The 21,784-nt window shown below is 34.3% G+C and overlaps 1 protein-coding gene across 1 annotated transcript; it reads left to right on the top strand.

The window, feature by feature from the left end:
- The first annotated feature begins 1,705 nt into the window (after positions 1-1,705).
- On the top strand, positions 1,706-16,926 carry LOC111366331. The gene is made up of 11 exons (XM_022987075.1): positions 1,706-1,764; positions 1,858-2,115; positions 2,512-2,571; positions 2,666-2,758; positions 8,366-8,594; positions 9,679-9,785; positions 12,158-12,217; positions 14,683-14,733; positions 14,824-15,003; positions 15,199-15,258; positions 16,365-16,926. The coding sequence occupies exons 1-11, from the start codon at positions 1,759-1,761 to the stop codon at positions 16,437-16,439; spliced, it is 1,179 nt and encodes a 392-aa protein (XP_022842843.1). The 5' UTR covers positions 1,706-1,758; the 3' UTR covers positions 16,440-16,926.
- The last annotated feature ends 4,858 nt before the right edge of the window (positions 16,927-21,784 follow it).

Raw genomic sequence — 21,784 nt, 5'->3', positions numbered from 1 at the left:
ACTCAAAACATTATTGAAATTTAAAACCAAAACAATATATTCACATTCACAAATACTCAAACAAACACAAATTATCATTTTTAATAATAAATTGGCTTTATGAACTAATCACAAAGGGATTATAAGCCACACCTTTTATTTTAGTGAATTTCCACAAAGTAATCAAAACATAGTCGAAGAATTGAAATTTCTCAAATAACTCAAAGAAACACAAATTATTACGTTTAGCCCCCGTTTGTCATCCCTTTTTTCTCATTCTTTTCCATTATTTTTTTTACGGTACTCATTTTTAACCACAATTCTTTATTAAAATAATATTACACTCAAATAAAAAACTTTTCATTTTTTTTAAATACACATTTTTCATCAATCACTATTTTATAATACATTTCTTCAAATTAATGGGGCTCAAACAGAGCCTTAATAAATAAAATTGTTCTCATGAACTAATCGCAAAGGGTTAGAAGCTAGACCTTTACTAGTCAATTCATAAAGCTCCAATGCCCACCAACAATACTGTTGATTATGCTCAGAACCAACGTCCATAAATTATCATATTATTGTTCTGAATAGTTAGGAGTTGTCTTATAATCTCGATATATAAGTTTTTACAGTTAGGAATTTTTCACTTCCGAATATCAAATCTTACCTGTATAGCAAAAAGGCTTCACTTTTACAATATTTTTAAAATTATTCCTTTATTTTTGAATAACTTAAGACGTTAAACTCGTCAACGGTCATTATTTGAGAAACACAATATTTTGAATAGTGAATTTTAGGAAATGTAGGGATAAAAAGTTGGGATAAATTTTAAATTTACTTATAAAATATTTTACAGTGTGAATATGTAATTGAAAATAAATATACAAAAAAAAATGAGCTTTGATTGGGAGGGCTGGAATAGTGAATTTTAGGAAATGTAGGGATAAAAAGTTGGGATAAATTTTAAATTTACTTATAAAATATTTTACAGTGTGAATATGTAATTGAAAATAAATATACAAAAAAAAATGAGCTTTGATTGGGAGGGCTGAAATTGCTTCAGCTGTTTCCACAACTAAAAAAAAAAAAAAAAAAAAAACATAAAAAAAGTTTCTTCAACTAATAATAATTGAAAAGCAGATCACACTCCAGGAATTATATGGGTGCGTTTGATTATCAATATTTTTCATGAAAAATATATTTTTTATCCAAATTTCTACTTTTATGCTGTTTGATTGTCATTTTTCTTCATGAAAAATATTTTCTACTTTTGATCGAGTGACCATATTTTCCTCAAAATCAATGAAAATATTTTCTTTAGGAGAGTAGAATTTTATTTTTCAGAAAATTTACTCTCTCATCTATCATTCACTAAAAAGGACAAGTATGATATTTTTTAAGTTAAAAATTAAATCAATCAATTACATTTAATTGATAATTTTTATACAAATAGATTATAGGCAATTGAATTATCCAAGATTTAGCCCTTGATCAAGCTCCATTATTGTCAAAAAAATATATTTTTGAATAATATATTGATGTAAAATGTATTGTTAAAAATAAAGAAAAATTTTGTATTTGTTTATAATATTATTTTAATAAGGAATGTTCATTAAATTAGTTGAAATGTTCATTGATGTATTTTAACGAAAATAATGAAGTTTTTGGATCCAAATTCCATGCTTGAGCCTGATAGAATTCTTCCCTCTCATAACTAGAAGAAAAAAACAGATCACTTCAACTATTCACTTTCTCATTTCTCAAAATCATTTCACCATGGCGGTGGTTACATCTGATCTCTCCATTTTCATTTCTATTATTCATTAATTTATTTTATGTTTTTTGATGGAAATTTTGATGATTTCATATTTTTAGGATTCCACGGGGATGACGCTGATGGATCTGATATCGTCAGACCCTTCGTCGGCAAAGCCCTCTTCATCCTCGTCGACGGCGGCGCCTCCGCCCGAGTCACCGAAGAATGCCTCTGTGGGTGCTCCCGTGCCGGTGGTGGTTGATCGGAAGTCGAAGAAGGGGACTCTTATGCAGATCCAGAGCGATACTATCTCTGCCGCTAAGGCCGCTTTCAACCCGGTCCGCACCAACATCATGCCCCAAAAGCAAAAGAAAAAGGTTCTCGTTTTTAATTTTCCGGAGACGCCTAATCGCGTCTTAGTTGGTCTTTGTACTATTACCTAATTTCAATGAATTTGCACCTTCACGAATTTTTATCTTTATTTCAGCTGGCATGAGATATCTTTGGTAGTTCAATGATAATTTTTTCACTATCATATTGTTGGACTAAATTCCCGACATTTTGAGCTTATGCAATTCTAAAACCTAGTTACACTTTCTTTTTAAATATTTATTGCTTTATGTTGTCTTCTAGCATTCTACTAGTCCTCCTTTCCTTTTACCTCTTTTGGTTGTGAATATATATGTACAGGATCACAAAGGGTGTTGCTGCATTTTGCCAATGCAGATACCTCTATTTGGTCTAGATTTTTACTTTTTAAATATATTTTGTAGCCGGTATCTTATGCCCAACTTGCTAGGAGTATACACGAGCTAGCAGCCACTTCAGATCAGGTACTTTTATTTGTCATTTTCTCGTTCTACACAGTTGCTTTGCCTTTTAAATTAATTTTTTAGAGTATTTCCTCTTTACTGGGCGTGTCTGCAGAAAAGTTCCCAAAGGCAATTGGTGCATCATGTATTTCCAAAGCTTGCTGTTTACAATTCTGTTGACCCATCTTTGGCTCCATCACTTCTCATGGTATGTGCCAAGTCATCTTTTGTTATTAATTGCTGCTAATAGAGCTAACATACATAGCTTTAGTAATACACGTAACATTCTGAATTGTGTGAAATGGGTGCTTTGATGTTACAAATACCAGTCAATGAACTCAAGCTGTTACCTGCTGCTTTGCAGTCAAATTTCAGTTTATTAAGTAATTTGATGTTAAAATAGTTAATCAGGAATTATATGAGATTTGAGAAAAATTCTCACAACGTAATGGATGTGATATGCGGGACATTTCTTGCTATACTTGAGATATTTCTGATGAACGTTTGGCTGCATAATTAGAGTTTAATCAATATGCTGATATATTTTTTGATACCTTTAGAACTGATCATTCTTTTTTCTCCCTCCTTTTCTGGGCACTAGTATACTCTATTTTCTGTGTAAAATTTGTTACATTTTCAACCTGCTAGTGTTGGAACTTTTTGCTCATTTGGATTATGGAATCTTTGGGGGGGTCAATCTATGTGAAATTATTATCCCTTTTAATCCATGTTTATTGTTATATCTTAAACAATTAAGCCAGAATACGATACTTCATTTCCTAATCCTCTCATATTCTCACACTCAGCCCCCCAGATTAAGGAGTCCGTACATTAGTACATAGTAGAACTTCAATACGCGTGGGATCCTTTACAATGAAATTTGAGAACAAGTAAAAGCTTGGCTGCATTTCACCATGATGGTTTTTTGTGCCCAGATTTTAGGATTGTTATATAAAGAGATGAATCCGCAACCTCTTGTTGGTTTTCTTCTTGTTATTGGTTAACATATATGCCATAAGCATCATAATTGCATATTCTATTAGGACTGGAAAAATGGTTTATCTCAACCTGTTAGAGGGAAAATTACCATTTAGAAATGGTTAGACGTCAAGAAAAAGGTAATAGTTGACATTTTCTGGTTGCATGATAAGGATTTGGATTTTCTAACAGTTGTAAAACTTAATATTGAAATCAGCTTTGACTTTCCCCTTATTGATATATACACTCTCATTATTTTCAGAAGTAACATTCGACATTTTCAACTTACAATGTGTCCCTACAACAATACTGTATGTAAATATATGTGTGATTTGAAAAATTCAATTGCACAACTGAAGATGTCACGAAGCCCACATTATCAAACAATGCTTTAGTTTCTATTTTCAAAATTAAATGTCAGCACATCATGCAAATAGAACCATTAATGAGAGGAATACATGCATACTGTCCGACGACAATTGTTGATTGTGGCTCTGAACATTTTTGTAGTTATTTGTAGTTATCAAATAAAAATGAGCATAGTGTGATGTGGACCATCACTACTTAATTATCTTCTAGATTAACCAAGAGGCAACACAAACTATTAACATAAATCAGAAAAGATGAAATAAAAAATTGTACCTTCACATATATCGAATTGGAACAAATTTCCAGATCTGAAAATGACAGAATATCTGAAATTAAATTGGAAATTTTAAACATTATTGTAAAAACTAAAGCTGAGATTTATGTATTATTTCTAAATTTATTTGAGATTTATAAAATTTCTAAACTTTATATAGAGTCCATGAAGAGGGCAACATTTGTATGATATATAGATTTGCAGTAATATAATAAAGAACCACTTGAACATGGGTTGATAAGAATATTTAAAGATCAGCATAGATATGATAAACAATGAAACTCATATGACAAAACGAACTAATATATCACAAAATCTCAATAGAGTCTAGTTCAATTTTCTTCTAAAGGTCCATTTGATTGCAAAGGTGGAAAAGACAAACAAATCCCTTGTAAGTTGGGAAAGAAAAAATTACCAAAATCATAGGAATGCATTTTCTATGGAATTGGCCAAAAACATGCTTTAAGTGTTTGTATCTTGAAATTCGAATTCCATTTCCACTTTCGTATCAAACAGCCAAAGTAAAAAACGAATTCCTCGGATGTTGGAGGCATTCAGTAAAATGCTTGAGAAGGCTGTGGGGGAGAGTTTGTTAAATGACTTTAGGATTGGTCAATTGCATATATCTGATTTGTTATTTGCAGATGATACTCTGATCTTCTATGATGCAGCTGTTGAGCACTTCAGGAACTTGCGTCATTTGCTTCTGTGCTTCGAAGCCGTATCTGGAATGAAGATAAACTTGGGGAAATCTGAGGCTATCACTATTGGAGAGGTCGATAACGTGGAGGGGTTGGCTACTACATTGGGCTGTAAGGTTGCGCAATTGCCTATAACATATCTTGGGCTCCCTTTAGGAGCAAGGTTCAAAAGTGTACACATCTGGGACAGTATTGTGAAAAGGGTGGAGAGGAGATTAGCGGGTTGGAAGCGTATGTACCTCTCAAAGGGAGGTCGTCTTATTCTTATCAAGTCTACTCTCTCTAATCTCCCTACTTATTTCTTGTGATTGTTTCTCATTCCTGTTACAGTGGCTAAGAGACTAGAGAGGATCCAAAGGAAGTTTCTTTGGGGAGGGTTACGAGAGGAGAGGAAATTTCATTTGGTCAATTGGAGTGCAGTTTGTTCTCCCATAAGGATTGGGGGGCTCGGATTGAGGAGCCTTGTGTTGTTTAATAAGGCCTTGTTGGGTAAGTGGTTATGGCGATTTGGGATCGAGAGGGAGAGCTTCTGGAGAGAAATATGGTATTATGGAGGGTGGATGGTGTTCAGTTGAGGGTCGTGCTACCTATGGGGTGAGTTTGTGGCGGTATATCCGACGAGGGTGGAGTGACTTTCGGGATAGAGTGACCTTTGGTGTGGCGAATGGCAATACTATTAGTTTTTGGGATAATTGTTGGTGTAGATATCAACTGCTAAGGGAGAGATTTCCTTCTTGGTATCGTATTGCCGTGATGCCATCTGCTATGGTGAATGATGTATTAGATACACATAACGGGAGCATCAGTTGGAACATTGTTTTGGGAGGGGATTACAAGATTAGGAGGTGGATGATTATGTGCAGCTATTGACCTCTTTGTATGGAGTGCATATCAGGGTAGGAGAGAGTGACCACATCAGGTGGACGCTGACAAGGGATGACATTTTCTCAGTTAGCACTTATTTTAGATCCTTATTGGGATTTGCAGAGAATTCATTCTCATGGAAGATGGTTTGGATGTGTAAATTGCCTCCAAGGGTCGTGTTTTTACTATGAACGGTGGTGAAGGGACAAGTGTTAACGGCGGATAATCTTCGATTGAGGGGGTTTTATATTACAGATTGGTGTCATATGTGCAGAAAGGATGGGGAGACGATTGACATTTGTTTCTTCATTGTGATGGTGGTTGTTTGCTATGAAATGATATTCTGGCTTCTCAGCATGTGGATTGGATGATACCAAGGCGTATGGAGGATATGTTGAAGGCATGAAGGAGAAAGTTTCGTGATAAGGACAGTAAACTTGTTTGAGACTTTATTCCAGGCTGCATTGTTTGGTGCGTGTTGAGAGAAAGAAGCATTTGCTGTTTTGATGATCAGATAAAGAGTATAGTGCAGTTTAGAGAATTATTTTATTTGACATTGTATAATTGGTTTAATGCTGCAGTTTCTAGTCACATAGATGGGCTGCTCAATTTCATAACGTTTATTTATTGTTTAAGTGTATAATATACTTCCTTTGTATTACCTTTTGATTAATAAAATATTTGATTATTAATTAATTTTTTTTTTACATAATCAGTTCTGCATTCTCAAGGCTCTTGCTCTAGTCCCTCCAATGACACATTATACTAACAACAACTATACAATAAATCTATCAAATTCAAGAAATCATTTAACATTTCCATGAATATTTATGAAATTTTGCATTACAATTTAAGCAGAAACCTAACTTCAAAAGAGAAAAAAAATAAAAATAAATAAAGTATAAAAATGACTAGGTACATAGAGCAAATGATTAAGTAAAAGAAATCAATAAGGTGGATGCATGATTGCCTAATTTCATGTTGTTTAAATTGATAATACACTTCTTCTTTATTATATTTTGATTAATAAAATTATCTGATTACCTATTAAAAAAAATTACTATTACTTTTTACTTCATAAAATTGGTTCGTTATTTGTCATTTAAATTTTTTTTTTATTTTTTAAAAATTTTTTGGGTCAACTGATGGTAGTACTAACTGCTTCACCAGCTTTTGTTTGTTCTAAACAATCATTGATGATCCTTCGATCCTCTCAAGTCTCAAGTTAAAAATTCTACTACAGAGTGAGATGGTGTTGGAGGTTACTTGTTAGGAAAGGCAGATACTAACTCTTAATTTTTAGGAGTAAAACATCAAATTAAAACGCCGTTAAAATAAGAATTTACAAAAAAAATAAAATAAAAAATCCAAATGTTTCATAAGCACAAAATGTTTTAAAACGAACGTTTCATTTGTATTTTGTTAAATAAGGGTATAAAGTGGGAAATTGAATGTTTCTCACGTATCCACACTTTTTATATATTATAGATGTTGAATGACTTTTCTTCACAAATTATTGTTTCATTGTTTGGGTGAGAAATCGACTACAACAATTTAATCCTTGTTGCTAATAAATTTGGGACTGGCAACACGAGTTCTTTTCCCCATTTTGTTTGTTTATTGCTAGATATATTGGATGATCAAATGTAACTAGATCCCTGCCAACCACTATTTTTCATGCTAGATTTAGTCATTTAGTCTATCCCTCACCATTCGAACTTTCTCTAATGAGATTGTGTCAGAGAAATATACTTGAGAATGAAGGTGAACCCATAATTGGCAAACTGGGATGGGCCTAATCCGTTTGCCCAGACCACCAAGAGTCATTTTTGTATGAAAATTGTAAATACTGAAGAAATAGAACATGAAAAACTTAGAAGCTTCTTGGACATTTTAACGCCCTCCTATATCTTAATTTGATGCCACTATTATGCTCTTACCTTCATAAATTTCTTTCTTTTCATATGTACATAACACCAATAATTTCACAAATGTATGTATGCCTAAGTTTTTACAACCGTTTTTATTCTATAATATCATAGGAATATGGCGTATGGTGAAAAAACCGGAGGAAGTGTCACACACTAGGCAGCAGTTGCCTGGTAATGGCACTCTGCCTTGGCTTCTGGGGGTCACCTTGGCACCTATGCTTGTACATTTGACTGCTAGTTGAATTGCATTTTGCTTCTGAAATGTTTTAGCTGGAAGGATATTTTACAGAAAATTCTAAATGCCTCGCAGCTTTTGTTTTTCTATATAAATCTGATGAGTAACTTTGATACATAGGCCCTTGAGCCCCATTATTTCCTCATTAAAATGAAAAATACGAACGTTATCTATCACATCAAGCCACCATATTTGACTTTTTATCTTTTGTGTGGAGTCCATAATGGCTATATTTTTTATTCTCATTTTTACAATAATATGGCTCAAACGGGGGCATTATATATTTACTTTTTTATATGAAAGTCTATGATTACTTTAATGCTTTACAACTCAACTAATGATCTGATTAAGTTCTGATTTTTGTTAATTTTGTCCCCACATCTCATGTTACTGTATTACTAGTAAAAGTTTTTTTAAAATTAAATGTCAACTTATTTCTTCTTTTTCCTTTTTCATTCTCTAGCTTGACCAGCAGTGTGAGGATAGGACTGTACTACGTTATGTTTATTATTACTTAGCCAGAATCCTATCAGACACTGGTTCACAAGGTTTAAGCCCAGGTGGTGGGATACCTACTCCAAATTGGGATGCTTTGGCTGATATCGATGCTGTTGGAGGGGTGACCACAGCTGATGTAGTTCCTAGAATAGTAGAGCGGTTAACTTCAGAGGCTTTAAATGAAGAAGCTGAATGTAAGTGATTTAAGTCCTTTCACTTGTTTGACAAGGCATTATCATCTTCTTTTGTTATATCAGATTTAATTTTTATTTTTTTGATTAACACAAGAATAAGTTGCTTTCAACACAGAGGATGGAAATTGTGCGAACTAAATTCTTTTATGTTTTTACAGTTGTATAACTCATTTTCACATGAAGAGTTGCTTGCCTTTTTCATATTTCTGAGCCTGTTTCATATCCAATATCATAGTTTCACTTGACTTGATATTTTAAGTTCTGGAATATTACCTTGTACTTTGACAAAGTTTTCCCTTCAACCTAAATTCGAGGGATTTATAGAATGAAGAAAGCAGTTGATTGTGCCATTCTATGTGTTGACTGTGCCTCTGGCTTTCACGCTTTGGTGTTAATGTCTTATTTCCATGCATTTACATTTTACCTCATGAGGATTGCCATTGCCATTTCACTCTGCCAGTCACTGTTGTCTCCCTCTCGTAAGCATTTTGATGCCATCATACTCCTGATCTGCACCACTTCTCCAATATTTGCTGTCATCTCTGACTGATCTGTAAATTATTTTCCTTTCAACTTCCTTCTGCAAACACTGAAATGAACTCTCAATTTTCAAGCAACAGACTTGTAATAGAATGATACTGTGAACACCATCAGTTGTGTCATGGAAAGAATGGCATTTGTAACATTGACATTTGAGGCTGATCAGCAAGACCCATCTAACAAGTTCAAGTTTGTTGCTGTTTGGGTGCAGAAAAAATGAACTATCAAGATTTCCTTGCAACAACTGTAAGGAGAGTTACATTGTAATACGGTCAAAATTAATGTTATTACTGGCCATGTATACTTGGAAGGTTCAATATTCTTCTGCATGAGGGAACACATTTGCATGAGAAACATTAGACCTATGTGTTCTGTAATTCTTTTCTGTTCTGTAGAGAATATGATTAAATGGAATACAGTTTTAGATTTTATGATTTCAAGGAAATTACCTTCCTTATCTTTAATATTTTGGACTTCAAATGTGCCTTCTTGCAAAAACTTTAAATCAATAATTTCTTCTCTCTCTCTCTCTCTTCTTTTGAAGTTCATGCAAGGAGAATACAAGCATTAAAGGCTCTCACTTATGCACCTTCTAGCAACTCAGAATTACTGCTTAGGCTGTATGAAATTGTGTTCAGCATCCTGGAGAAGGTGGGTTTTAGCAAATTTCCTTTTTCAATCTATGCAGGCCATATTAATAAATTATGGAAGCAATGCATTTAAAACTCTTGAACCCAATTTTTTTTCTGCATTTGTTATTTGGTGATCATTGGGTATAGATAAATATAATATCTTGCTCTGTTTCAACCATCCGAGAGTATGCTGAGATATTAAACATGTGCCCACACGGCTAAAGTCATCTTTAGAGGTTAGCTTAAATTTGCGTTTGTTCAGAAGGACATTATAATATCATTTGTTAGTTTTTAATTTGAATGGATTTTTTCTATTGGATTTGTTTTCTGTTTGATTAATCACGATGGTTGGAAAATCAATTTGTAAGAGAATCATAGTGTATATTATTTCATATTTCCCTGTCTCCATGTCTCTCCGCAATTTAGTGCTTGTTTGGGTTTCATTATAATAATATTATAAAGAAAAGTACCGTAATATGTGAATAATAAGCCCCTATTGATTACCATTATTTCAGAACTCTTTATTCTAGAAATTCATTTTCAACCACATTTACATAATAAAATATTTAGACGTAAATCCAAAACTTTTTCCAATTTTTAACTACACATTCACAAAAAATTCACAATGAAAACGTTGTTTATTCCAAATAGCGCATATCAAACAGGGGCTAAGTGGGTAGTTGTTAATGGTGATTAATATTAATGTTTGACTTTGACTTCAAATTGTAAGAAGATTACAATGAAACCCGAATGAGCTCTTAGTTCCATCCCTTTCATTAATCATTAAAATTGTCCCAAGTAAATTCAGGGGAGAATTGCAGCCACGGTCCCAAACCTTTTCTTTTTTTGTAGACTTTTCCCAAACCTTTTATTTGTGCCACCCACAGTCTCAAGCCTTTAATTTAGTTGCAATACAAGGACAAATTGACTTTTCCGTTAGTAGACTAAAAAAAATAAATAAATACAAAATTGACCAATTTTGACCAAAGTTAAAGTTTATAGTGGTAAATTTATATTTTTCCAATTAATAACAATTAAATTCTTAAATAAAAAAAATATAAAAATGAAAAGTTGCCCACCCCCAAGGTCCCTTCATCTTCAGAAACACTCCCATACCCAACCCCAAATCAAATCCAGAAAACCAGATACAGTATAGAGAAAATCCTTCATCCTGCTAGCTGTGTGTTGTATTGAATCATGAGCTTAGCCTAGAGGATTGTTAGGTTGAATCTGAATTACATATAAACATATTGCACATTGAAATGTATATGTGTTTGGGGGGAACCTCTAGTTGCAGTCTGCAGCAACTGCATGTCATTCTCTTGCCTGTCATTTCCATTTCTGCATTCCCTTGAGTTCTAGACAATATATGGATGTTGAAACTGGACGTTGGCGGAGTAGCTAGCGAAGGAATGCTGTGCATTGGTGTCGCCATAGCTGCGGAGGTCAGGGGCAATTGTTTGGTAGCCTTTGGAGGATAGATAAAGCATCCGGTGGCTCCAAGAGTACCATAGCCCCAGAAAACCATGGAGAAAAAGCACCGTCGAACCTTCTCCAATCTTGGCTACGCTCATATTGATCCTGTTTACGCTCAAGATTTTATGCACAATCTTATTGATTCCTCGGTGGCAATTTCTTCTCACTATATCTCAAGCTCAAGGAGATTCTTGGAGAGGCTAACAGCTACTATAATTAGAATTCATTCTAACTGCAATTTTCTGGTTTTGATTTGGGGGTTGGGGCTGCGGGTGGGAGGGTTGTAGAAGATGAAGGACTTGGGGTGGGAGTGGGCAATTTTTCATTTTTCTTTTCTTTTTTTAATTTAATAATTTTAATTGTTATTATTTTGGAAAATATAAATTTACCATGTTAACCTTTTAAATTTGGTCAAAATTAGTCAAAATATGTCAATTTTTTTATTTTTTGGTCAACTAATGGTCAATTGGACGGAAATGTAAAATTGTCCTGGTTCTGCAACAGAATTAAAGATTTGGGATTGGGGTTGGCACAAATGAAAGTTTTGTGTAAAGTCTGCGAGAAAACGATAGGTTTGGGATCGTGGCTACAATTCGCCCTAAATTGAATGTTGATCTTCAGTCAATATACATTCCATAGGAGGATATTAAGTTAAAGTGCATGAAACCTAGGTCTGTTGTGTCTTGTAATTTCTCTGCTAAATAGCTTTTATCAGATAATCTGGTTAATCGTTTTTTAATAATTTTAAATTGCATACTTTCGGTAACTAATAATTTTTGCAGGTGCTGCCGTTGTTTTTGTTATCATTTCTAACATTAGTAAATGTATTAATCAATCATTTCCTCGAATAGTTATCATGTAAGCTCAAATCAAAGCTTTGATTTCCTAAGAGTAATTACTCATTTTGATTGCCAGGTTGGTGAACCACAGAAAAGAAAGAAAGGCATATTTGGGACAAAGGGGGGTGATAAGGAGGTATCGTCTCATGGTGATAATTTCCTTTTAATCTTTGTTGGTTTTAAAATTGTGCAGTATGCTTAGTTGGCACTTCTCAATATGCTGTTGCTGATAGATTATTTTCTCTACATTCATGTTTAATTAATACTTTCCTGGTGTTTTGCCTCCTTAGATAAACACTACTTTAGAAGGCTTCTGGTTTATTTGATTACCTCCTTCAGAATGGCACTGTGACTTGCTTTTAAAAAAAGAAGGCACCATTTTGAGAGCATTTCCATTCAGAGTTATAACTGAGGAATATTTCCTGAGCGCCCACTTCTAGTTGCCTTGTAATATGAATTCAAACAGCCAGTTGTCCATTTTAAATTCTACGTCGTCTAAATCTCCTAATGCCCTAGTGATTTCTCGACTAAGAAATGAATTAGTTTTCTAGCTCCGTTGAACATAAGATCCCTTAATGTACCTTCAATTTCACTACACATAACCGTACATTTAAGGCTTTTCTATTTATCTTCTCTCTCACCCACAAAAAAATGCTGGAAAATAATTAGTAATATATTCTTAAACCCCTGCCTTTTTTGTTTCTCCTTTCTGGTTCAACTATAAAATAGGCTCAAATGGAAAAGTCATCGTATGGAGACCTAAACTTGTTGAAGAATTAACTGTCATGTTACTGCAAATTGACAGAAACTAAATAGGTAGGTGGAAGGATCTTCTATTTTCTTTTTCCTCCATTTCTATTGTTTCTAAATTACGCTTCGCAGCTCATAGTCGTCATCAACTAGTTATATTAAGTTCATTATGATAATCATTGATTTTCTAAGTGTTTTCTCATCAAGAAGAATTAATCTTTGGTGAGGAGTTAATAAAACCTCTACTCAATTGAGATATGCTTTCTATAAACACTATGAATGTTCCCCTCAGAGCCACTGAGGTGAGTACTCAACTATAAACTTCAGAGCTCCGTGGAATTAGTCGAGGTACGCGTGATCTGGCCCGAACACCCATGGTTATAAAAAAAAAAAAAAATTAAACACCATGAATGCAACATTTTTCCCCCCCAACTGCTTCCCCCATTTAAAAATTTATTTGAACCAAAGATGGAGAATTTTGGCATATAATACAGCAAGTGCAAAAAATGAATAATAAACAATCCCAGGTGCTATATTACAAATATCTATGTTTGTTCTTAACATACTTTAATTACAGAATTATGTGTCCAAGGGCCAATTTTTGTACTCTTCAACTCTATTTATTTTTAAGTCAATGAGCAGTGAGCTCATGAACATATATGGTATCTGTTGGAAATTATTGTATATTATAAACTTGTCTAATAATTTCATATCTTCAAAATCCTCTCAAAACTTAATATGTTGTTGTAGCAACCAAATTGATCACTAAAAGTATAGGATTAAAGAGAATAGAGAGAAGGGGGAGAGTGATAGAAGAAATGTCCAGGAGAAAGGGAGAGGACAAGGAGAAGAGAGAGGAGAATTGGAGAGAGAAATATTGTTTATTCAATTCCTCAAGAGTTAGTCTCATACGATGCATAAACCCTACTTGTATAGGGTTTTAAAGAAGCCCACTTTAGGTGGGAAACTAACCAACAAAATAAAACCTAAACTCTCAAAATATTGTTGTAAATGTAAACCTACAAGATTATGGTGGCAAGTCTTCAAATTATATCCTTAATGATTTCCATGACCAACTCTTTTTCATGGAGTTCATAGGAGATAAAAGTTCTGGATGATTGTGCAGAATGGCCCCAAGAAGCCGAGTCATCTGCCACGGACAATCTGTCATCTTCTCTAGAAATCTGAGCAAAAGAATAATTAAAAATGCAGCCAAGTTTTAAATTTTCTTCTGAAGTTTTCTTGGTAGCAAGATAATGAGACATGAATTCACTATTAAGCCCCTGTTTGTTTCCCATTCTTTCTTTATTAAAATGAAAAATATGACCGTTATCTATCACATTAAGCCACCAAATTTGAATTTTTATCTCTTGTGTGGGGCTCATAATAACTATATTTTTTATTCTCATTCTTCCAAAAATGGGAAACAAACGGGGCCTAACTTATTTCCCTAGTTGAGTGAACAGTACGAGGTGAAAAGAAGACAATAAGAATCTGAATTGTTGGACTATGTTCAATTTCAATTGTTTCACCTAAATTGTCAATATATCACGTTTAAGCTAGGCATCAATAAAATTAATGCCTTTGACTATTAAACTTGGTAGCAAGATAATTTGACACGAATTCACCATTAACTTGATTACTCTCCCATCTCACATATGACTTGTTCATGTTCATATACTCATGTACCTTTTATTTTCAAATTCTGATTCTTGTCTGAAATGCTAATGCCATTGACCAGTAGCTTCATATGCTACATTTATGCTACAATGGATAGAATTCTGCCCTTGTGCAAAATTGTGGATGAATAGGTTCAGATGAGATTTTGACACATTTTAGTTGCTCATGCAGGAAAGAACAGGTGGAAGCAGATATAGAGCATATGAGGGTCCTGGATCCCCGGTTGATACTGGGAACCTCCATTTTTTTTTTTTGTTCCATCAGAGTTTAACGGTGAAAAGAAAATCAATTCTTATTTTTCGTTGTTTGCAGATAAGAGAAGAACCTCCTCCATACTCTTCGCCCATTCATCAAAGATACGAGTCATTTGAAAATCCGTTAGCTGGCTCGGGTTCACATAGTTTTAGTTCTCATGATGAAGAACGAACATCTTCGGGAAATTCCAAATCGGGGAGTGCACTTTATGACTTTACTGCTGGTGGTGATGATGAGGTACACATTCAAGATCAACTACCTACTAGTTATTATCTTATGCTAATTTAATAGTTTATTTAGAAATCTATAAAAACTAACCAAATCTGGAATTCTGTTTTTTCCTCTCTACCTTCTTGGAGGATTTATTTGCTTATTTATTTATTTATTTTTTTTAGTTTAATATATTGATATAATTCTCTTTGTTGTTTGCAGCTAAATCTCACAGCTGGAGAAGAAGTTGAAATTGAATATGAAGTAGATGGATGGTTTTATGTAAGTATAGCACAAACTGGAATATTTATCTGACAACTTCAACATATTAATGGGATAGAGTGTGTTTCCTCCGTCGTTGGCTATTTCTTATTAATCATATAAAGCTAAACAATTGCAATCCTCGTATATCTTGACTTCTGCTTGCTGAAGGAAATGATATTTGATTGATGCAATCACAATGTCTAGATTCTTTTGTATTGACTACAATGCAAGGTAAAGAAAGTGGTTAGGATTGTCTGCTATTAGATTCATAGAGTACTCCGAGAAAATAGGTTTGAAGTGAATTGTAGTCCCGAAAATTCAATAAAATAAAGAAATATTGCACACAATTCATCTGGCATAAATTATGTAAATTAGATAAACTGAAAATATACTAAATGAAAATAAGAAAATATTAGCTCCAGGCATATGAGCAAAAGAGGCACTTATATTTTGAAATGTAATAGAATGAATGTCTTAACTAACTGTACATATCAAACACTACAATATATATAACTGCTTATTACTGATCATTATCTGTAAGTATTTGTCAACTAGTTGTTTCTTTTAAAATTACCATTGAGGCTGTTCTCACTAAAGGTCAAGAAGCTGATACTTGTGTTATGGATAGCTCAACAAGAATGACTTCTGTTGAATACCCCAAAGATGTGATATTGTGGTATCTTTACCAGTGGGGCTTGCTAAATTTCCATGATTATTGTTTTGCCTTATGTTGCGTGAGATTCTATTCTGCCTGTTGATGCCCTTTCTTGATAAACCATCAGAATTGTATACTGGTAGTTTTGTTAATTAAATTGAATATTTTAGCAACTAATTATTGCAAAGTCACGCAAACATGTACAGCTTGCAGAAGTCATAGTTTCTGGATGCAACTTAGTATGGCAATTTTATAAATTTATGCGGAATCATGCTATAAAGCTGGAAAAGACTAGCTATCAGTACTTATAATCTCAACATCTGACTTTTCTAGTATAATAGTGAATAATTGTTTGCACTTTCTGACCCAAATATTCACCTTGTAAACTCAAGTGTCTATCTGCTTTAGAAGGTGGGTTCATTTCAAGACTGCATCCGCTTATGTTCCACTAATATGTTGCCTGTTGCAGGTTAAGAAGAAACGCCCTGGGAGGGATGGGAAAATGGCAGGGCTCGTTCCTGTACTCTATGTCAGCCAGTCTTGATGCTGATGGCACTTTAAATAATTCATTCCCTGGCTTGCTCAAGACAAGTTCTTTGGCTGATTACTAGTGTTGGTGATACATGCGGATAAACCACTTCTGTGCTATTATTAGCCTGAATTGCTTGACTCATTTCTATCGGCTAAAGAGATTCTTGGAGATGTTGATGCCTTTGAGTCTCGTGTTTGCGCCATGGCTGCATATCAGTTGGTTGGCTTCAGGACTTGCTGCTTGTGCTGCTGTTAGTATTGAAGCACGTTCGAACAATTTCAATCGACTGCACTTTTATGTATTTCTTCTCTCCTGTATCTTTTTTATGTGAGGCTCGTTTGTCCTGAGATTAGGTATCTGGTTTTAGTACCAGTTCTAAGTGACCTGACTATCAAGTTTTTTTCGTAGCTTCTCTCGTCTGTACATACTTTTTAGCAATTGTGTCGAGTGTTGAGCAAATTATATTTAACCTTTATACAAATCTAATATTTTACCTTATCTTTTGAAGGTGAGTTGGAATGCTGGAAATCTTATCACAAAAATTTATACCAGAAACAGTAATGTGTTAATTCCATGAATGTTGGGTTGTGGATTCATTGTATTGGTTCCTATCTTGAATACACAGTCCTACACCCCTCTCACGTGGAGGGCCCTCCTCCACGTGAGGGGAGTGTAAGGCCGTGTGTAAACGGTTATGTACACGTAGCACTGCCCTCGCCTTTTTCCACGCTTCTCCTTCGATTGATTTGCCTTTGTTGTTCTTCCAAATCACATTATCAGACTTTTAATGAGGCTATTGGGAAACAAGTTGGGTGTATAGTTGGAAAAATGGGATTTCATTTTAGGGTATACGATGTTACCCCCACAATTTTTAGACACTAAGCCATATTATAGTTACGCTACAATTAATACTTGTTTTCAGTATGTACACCACAACAAATTACAATTATAGTCCTAATCCAGTAAAATCTAAAAATGAAAAAATTGGGGGGGCGGGGGGGTTAACAATATTTAGGTGTACTATACATCGTATATGATTCATCATTGTTTTAATCCAATATTAAAAGCATAAATCATACGACGAGAGGATAATTGAATTAAGAGCAACACGTCAACGTGTTCTACACAATCCATTTCGATTGAATCTATCAATCGGTTCCAAATTCTCATTTTAATCAAAAAAATTCAAAAGTCAAAATTTACTTCACATTAATCATTAAATTTCGCTTCAAAAAAAAAAAAAATATAAAAACACTAGTCACAAATTCATTGAAAAATTATTTGTATATATGTAATTAACAAGAACGGAAATATAATGTAAATAGATCTATTATGTTTATTGAGAAAACCCGTATTTATTTAGTAAGTAAAATTTTCAGATATTGTTTCAAAGAGTCGGAACGGATCCTTCTTTGCGTCAATCATAGCTTCTCTTTTATTCCAGTTTTCTCTTCCTCTTCATGTTCTTCTCGTACAATTCTTTCATGACTGTTAAATGAAGTAGAAAGAAATAATTTATATATTTTGGCGTACATAAAACTGAAATTGAGAACTGTTGGGCTGTGATGCCAAGGTCCAGTCCAACATAGGCTGTGATGATGAAAAAGGCCCAAAATGGAATGAGATGGCTCACTTAACTGAGCCCAATAGTTCAATCCATACTTAGTTGCTTTGGGACCGTTGGATCGACCAAATTGAGAACTGTTGGACTGTGATGCCAAGGTCCAGTCGAACATAGGCTGTGATGATGAAAAAGGCCCAAAATGGAATGAGATGACCCACTTAACCGAGCCCAATAGTTCAATCCATACTTAGTCGCTCTGGGACCGTTGGATAGACCTACTGATCAATGGTTGTTAGATTTTAGTATAAATAATATCTTTTTCTCTTTCTTGACGGATGGAATCGTCATTTTCTGTTCTCTGATTTCTTCGTGTCTTCTGGAACCTTCAAGGGTTTTTCATCTCTGTGACTCTTTCATCTTCTCCGTGTGAGATTTTCTGGTGATTATCTTGGTGATAATCGTGTCCTTGTGTGAGTCTCCTTTGTATGAGTAAACCGTTGTGAGAAGTGATCTGTCCATTTCGTGTTCCATTGAAGCGACTTTGTACTTTGGGATTGTGAGGGCTTGGGGTTGAGTTCGGTGCATCTATGAAGTTTATGGGGGCGTATGGTCTGAGCCTATGAAAGATCTAAATCTTGATGCTGTGGTTTAGGTTTTTCTTGTAAAGCTATTTTATATTTTTGGTTGTATAATTTTAGATCTTGGATTGATGGTGGTTTGTTGAGTTGATTCGAAACTGGACTGTGGAAAACGAGAAAGTTTTGTGAATTCTCGCCTCGATCTGTAAAAGGACCCTAAAATAGGAGGTCATGCGGGTTCGATCTTGAACTGGAACCCTAACTTTGAAGCTGTAAGGGCTCAGTTCGTGATTTGGTGATCTGGAGAACACTCACCCCTTGCTGCGATAACTAATTCCTGATCGGTGCTCGTGGTTAATCGTTTAATCACCCTTCAGTTTGCACTTCTTGATCCCTACATGATCACACACACACGTAACACTGTGTATAGTTCATTATATCTCTATTTTGATATGGTTAATTGTTGTATACTGTAACTTGTTACATTAATTAGTGATATCTCGTTATATTTGTCTGTGATCTCTGTCTGTGATCGTTTAAGTTTGAGTGATTCAAATTGAGCCTTGACCTAAGAACTTGATTCTCACGGAATCAACCTTAGGTTCTCCAGATATTGTTTTTTAATACTGAGATTTTGTTTCTGCCTGCATTGTTGTATTTTTTGGTTCTTGTGGAGTTTACACTAGACTATGTACTGATCTTGTTATTGTTTTGAAATTATTTGTGATTAAAAATAATTGTGACTCATTCATTTGATTGTATGCTTTTTGTGTGATCTAAAACATAATTTTTTTGCGAAGGTCAAATTCAACAGATTTTTCAAAAGTTGATCATCTGTCCTTTTCTTATTTCTTGAAAATACTGTGTGTTATTTTTCAACAATAAAACATGACAAAAGCATCTTTTGAACTTGGTATTTTTGATGGAGAAGGGAATTTTCCCATTTGGCAACAAAAAATGCGAGGTGTTTTAGTTCAGCAAAAGGTTTCTAAAGCAATAACAGATGAATTTCTTGATACCATGACAGATGATCAAAAGGAAGAATCTGATGAACTTGCTTATACCTCCATTATTTTGCATTTGTCTGATCAAGTTTTAAGAAAAGTAGTCAAACATAATACTGCTAAGGCCCTATGGGATGAATTGGAGAAGCTTTACCTACCTAAGTCTCTGCCTAATAAGTTGTTTCTGTTAGAGAAATTTTTCAGCTTTAGGATAGATCGTACTAGAGACTTAGAAGACAGCTTAAACATTTTTAATAAGTTAGTTCAAGACATTATTAATACATGTGAGAAAGTTTCTGATGAGTATAAGGTTGTAGTGCTACTTAATGCTATACCTGATGCCTACAAAGAGGTTAAAGTCGTCATTAAGTATGTTAGAGATACTCTTACACCTGATATTGTCATAGAATCTTTGAGTAAGGACCTTGAACTTAAGTCTGAGAGAGATAATAGTAGCCAGGAAAACTTGTTTGCTAGGGGGAGGACTTTAAGTAGGTCTAGTGGTACTCAAGAAAGCCATAATAATCAAGGAAATAACAATAGGAGAAAGTTTAGAAGTAGAGATAGGTCCAAGTCAAGAATTAGGACTAAAAAGTGTTAATGGGTGTGGGAAATCTGGTCATTTTATTAAAAACTGTTATGAGAAGAAAAATGAACAGAAAGGTAAGGGTGTTGATGAAGGTAATGTGGTAGAATTTGAAGGTTCTGCTATAGTTGATGTATATGCTGTAACTGAAAATTTATCTAACTCTGCAAATATTGTTGATGAGAGTCAAAAAAGAATGGATCTTGGATTCTGGTTGTAACTTCCATATGACATCTAGGAAGGCATATTTAGAAAATTTTAGGAAAATTGATGGAGGAAAAGTGGTTACGGGCAATAATTTAGCTTGCAGAGTTGAGGGAGTTGGGAATGTCACTTTGAAATTTGATAATGGATACATTTACACTCTTGAAAGGATGAGGTATGTCCCTGAATTAAATAGGAACCTGATTTCCATGGGAAATCTAGATGATATGGGGCTGCAAGGAAAAATAGGAGATGGTTTTTTGAAGGCGATAAAAGGATCACTTGTTATTTTTAAAGGTGTTAAAAGAAATGAGGTTTATGTGATCAAAGCTAGTACAGTGTTTGATCACATAGGCGAGTCTTCAAGAGTTGAAGTTGATGCCACTTTAAAATGGCACAAGAGATTGGCCCATGTAGGTGAAAATGGCCTATACATCCTTTATAAGAAATGTGTGTTTTGGAGAAGACTTTATATCTAAGGTGTCCTTTTGTGAAAACTGCACTTTAGGTAAGTAGCTAGGCTGCATTTTAACACAGGAAAACATAGAACCACCTCAATCCTTGAATATATACATGCTGATTTATGGGGACCTTATCCACCATCACTCAAGGAGGAAATAAATATTTCTTGTCCTTGATTGATGACTATTCTAGGAAGGTTTGGGTTTAATTGTTGAAATATAAATCTGAAACCTTTGAGAAATTTAGAACTTGGAAGATTCTGGTGGAAAATGAAATTGGGAAGAAAACTAAGGTCCTTAGGACAGATAATAGTCTTGAATTTTGCAATGCTGAATTTGATCAATTGTGCAAAAGTGCTGGCATTAAAAGGCACAAAACAGTACCTTATACACCTCAGCAGAATGGAGTGGTTGAGAAGATGAATAGAACCTTGTTAGATAAGGTTAGGTGCATGTTGATAGGCTCAGGAGTTCCTAAGGTTTTATGGGGTGAAGTGATAAGTGTGTTTTTACACACTTATTTGGATCATAAACATGACTTAAACATGGATAAAATGGTTGAATTGTGACTTAATCCAGTTAAATTTATGCATTGTAGGTAATTCAATGGAAATTGTGGAATTCAGGAGAAAAGAGCCGAAGAAGGACCAAAACGCAACAATTTGATAGTTCGAGGACCAAAGGTGCAAATATTGAAAAGTTGAGCTAAATGCAAAACGAGAGGGAAGACATGCCAAGTATGAGCTCAATGACAAAGCAAAACAACTGGAAGAAGAAAATATTGAAGAGGGACTGAAATGAAGACAATTGAAAGTTGGAGGACTAAAGCGCAAATACTCAAAAGATATGCCGAATGAGGGGCATAAGAATTGATGGTATCAATCATCAATTGGAAGATAAAATTGGTTGAAAAGATGAAGAAATCGAAGAAAGAAGTCAAGAGAAGCAACAAAGAAGTTC

This window comes from Olea europaea, chromosome 17, assembly GCF_002742605.1.
Source record: "Olea europaea var. sylvestris chromosome 17, O_europaea_v1, whole genome shotgun sequence".
Lineage (NCBI taxonomy): Eukaryota > Viridiplantae > Streptophyta > Magnoliopsida > Lamiales > Oleaceae > Olea > Olea europaea.
This window is presented reverse-complemented; position numbering and strand designations above follow the sequence as displayed.

Coding starts and splice junctions, on each gene's coding strand:
- LOC111366331 (XM_022987075.1), top strand. Junction 8,595..9,678: donor TTTAAATGAAGAAGCTGAAT/GTAAGTGATTTA, acceptor CTTCTTTTGAAG/TTCATGCAAGGAGAATACAA. Junction 15,004..15,198: donor CTGCTGGTGGTGATGATGAG/GTACACATTCAA, acceptor TGTTGTTTGCAG/CTAAATCTCACAGCTGGAGA.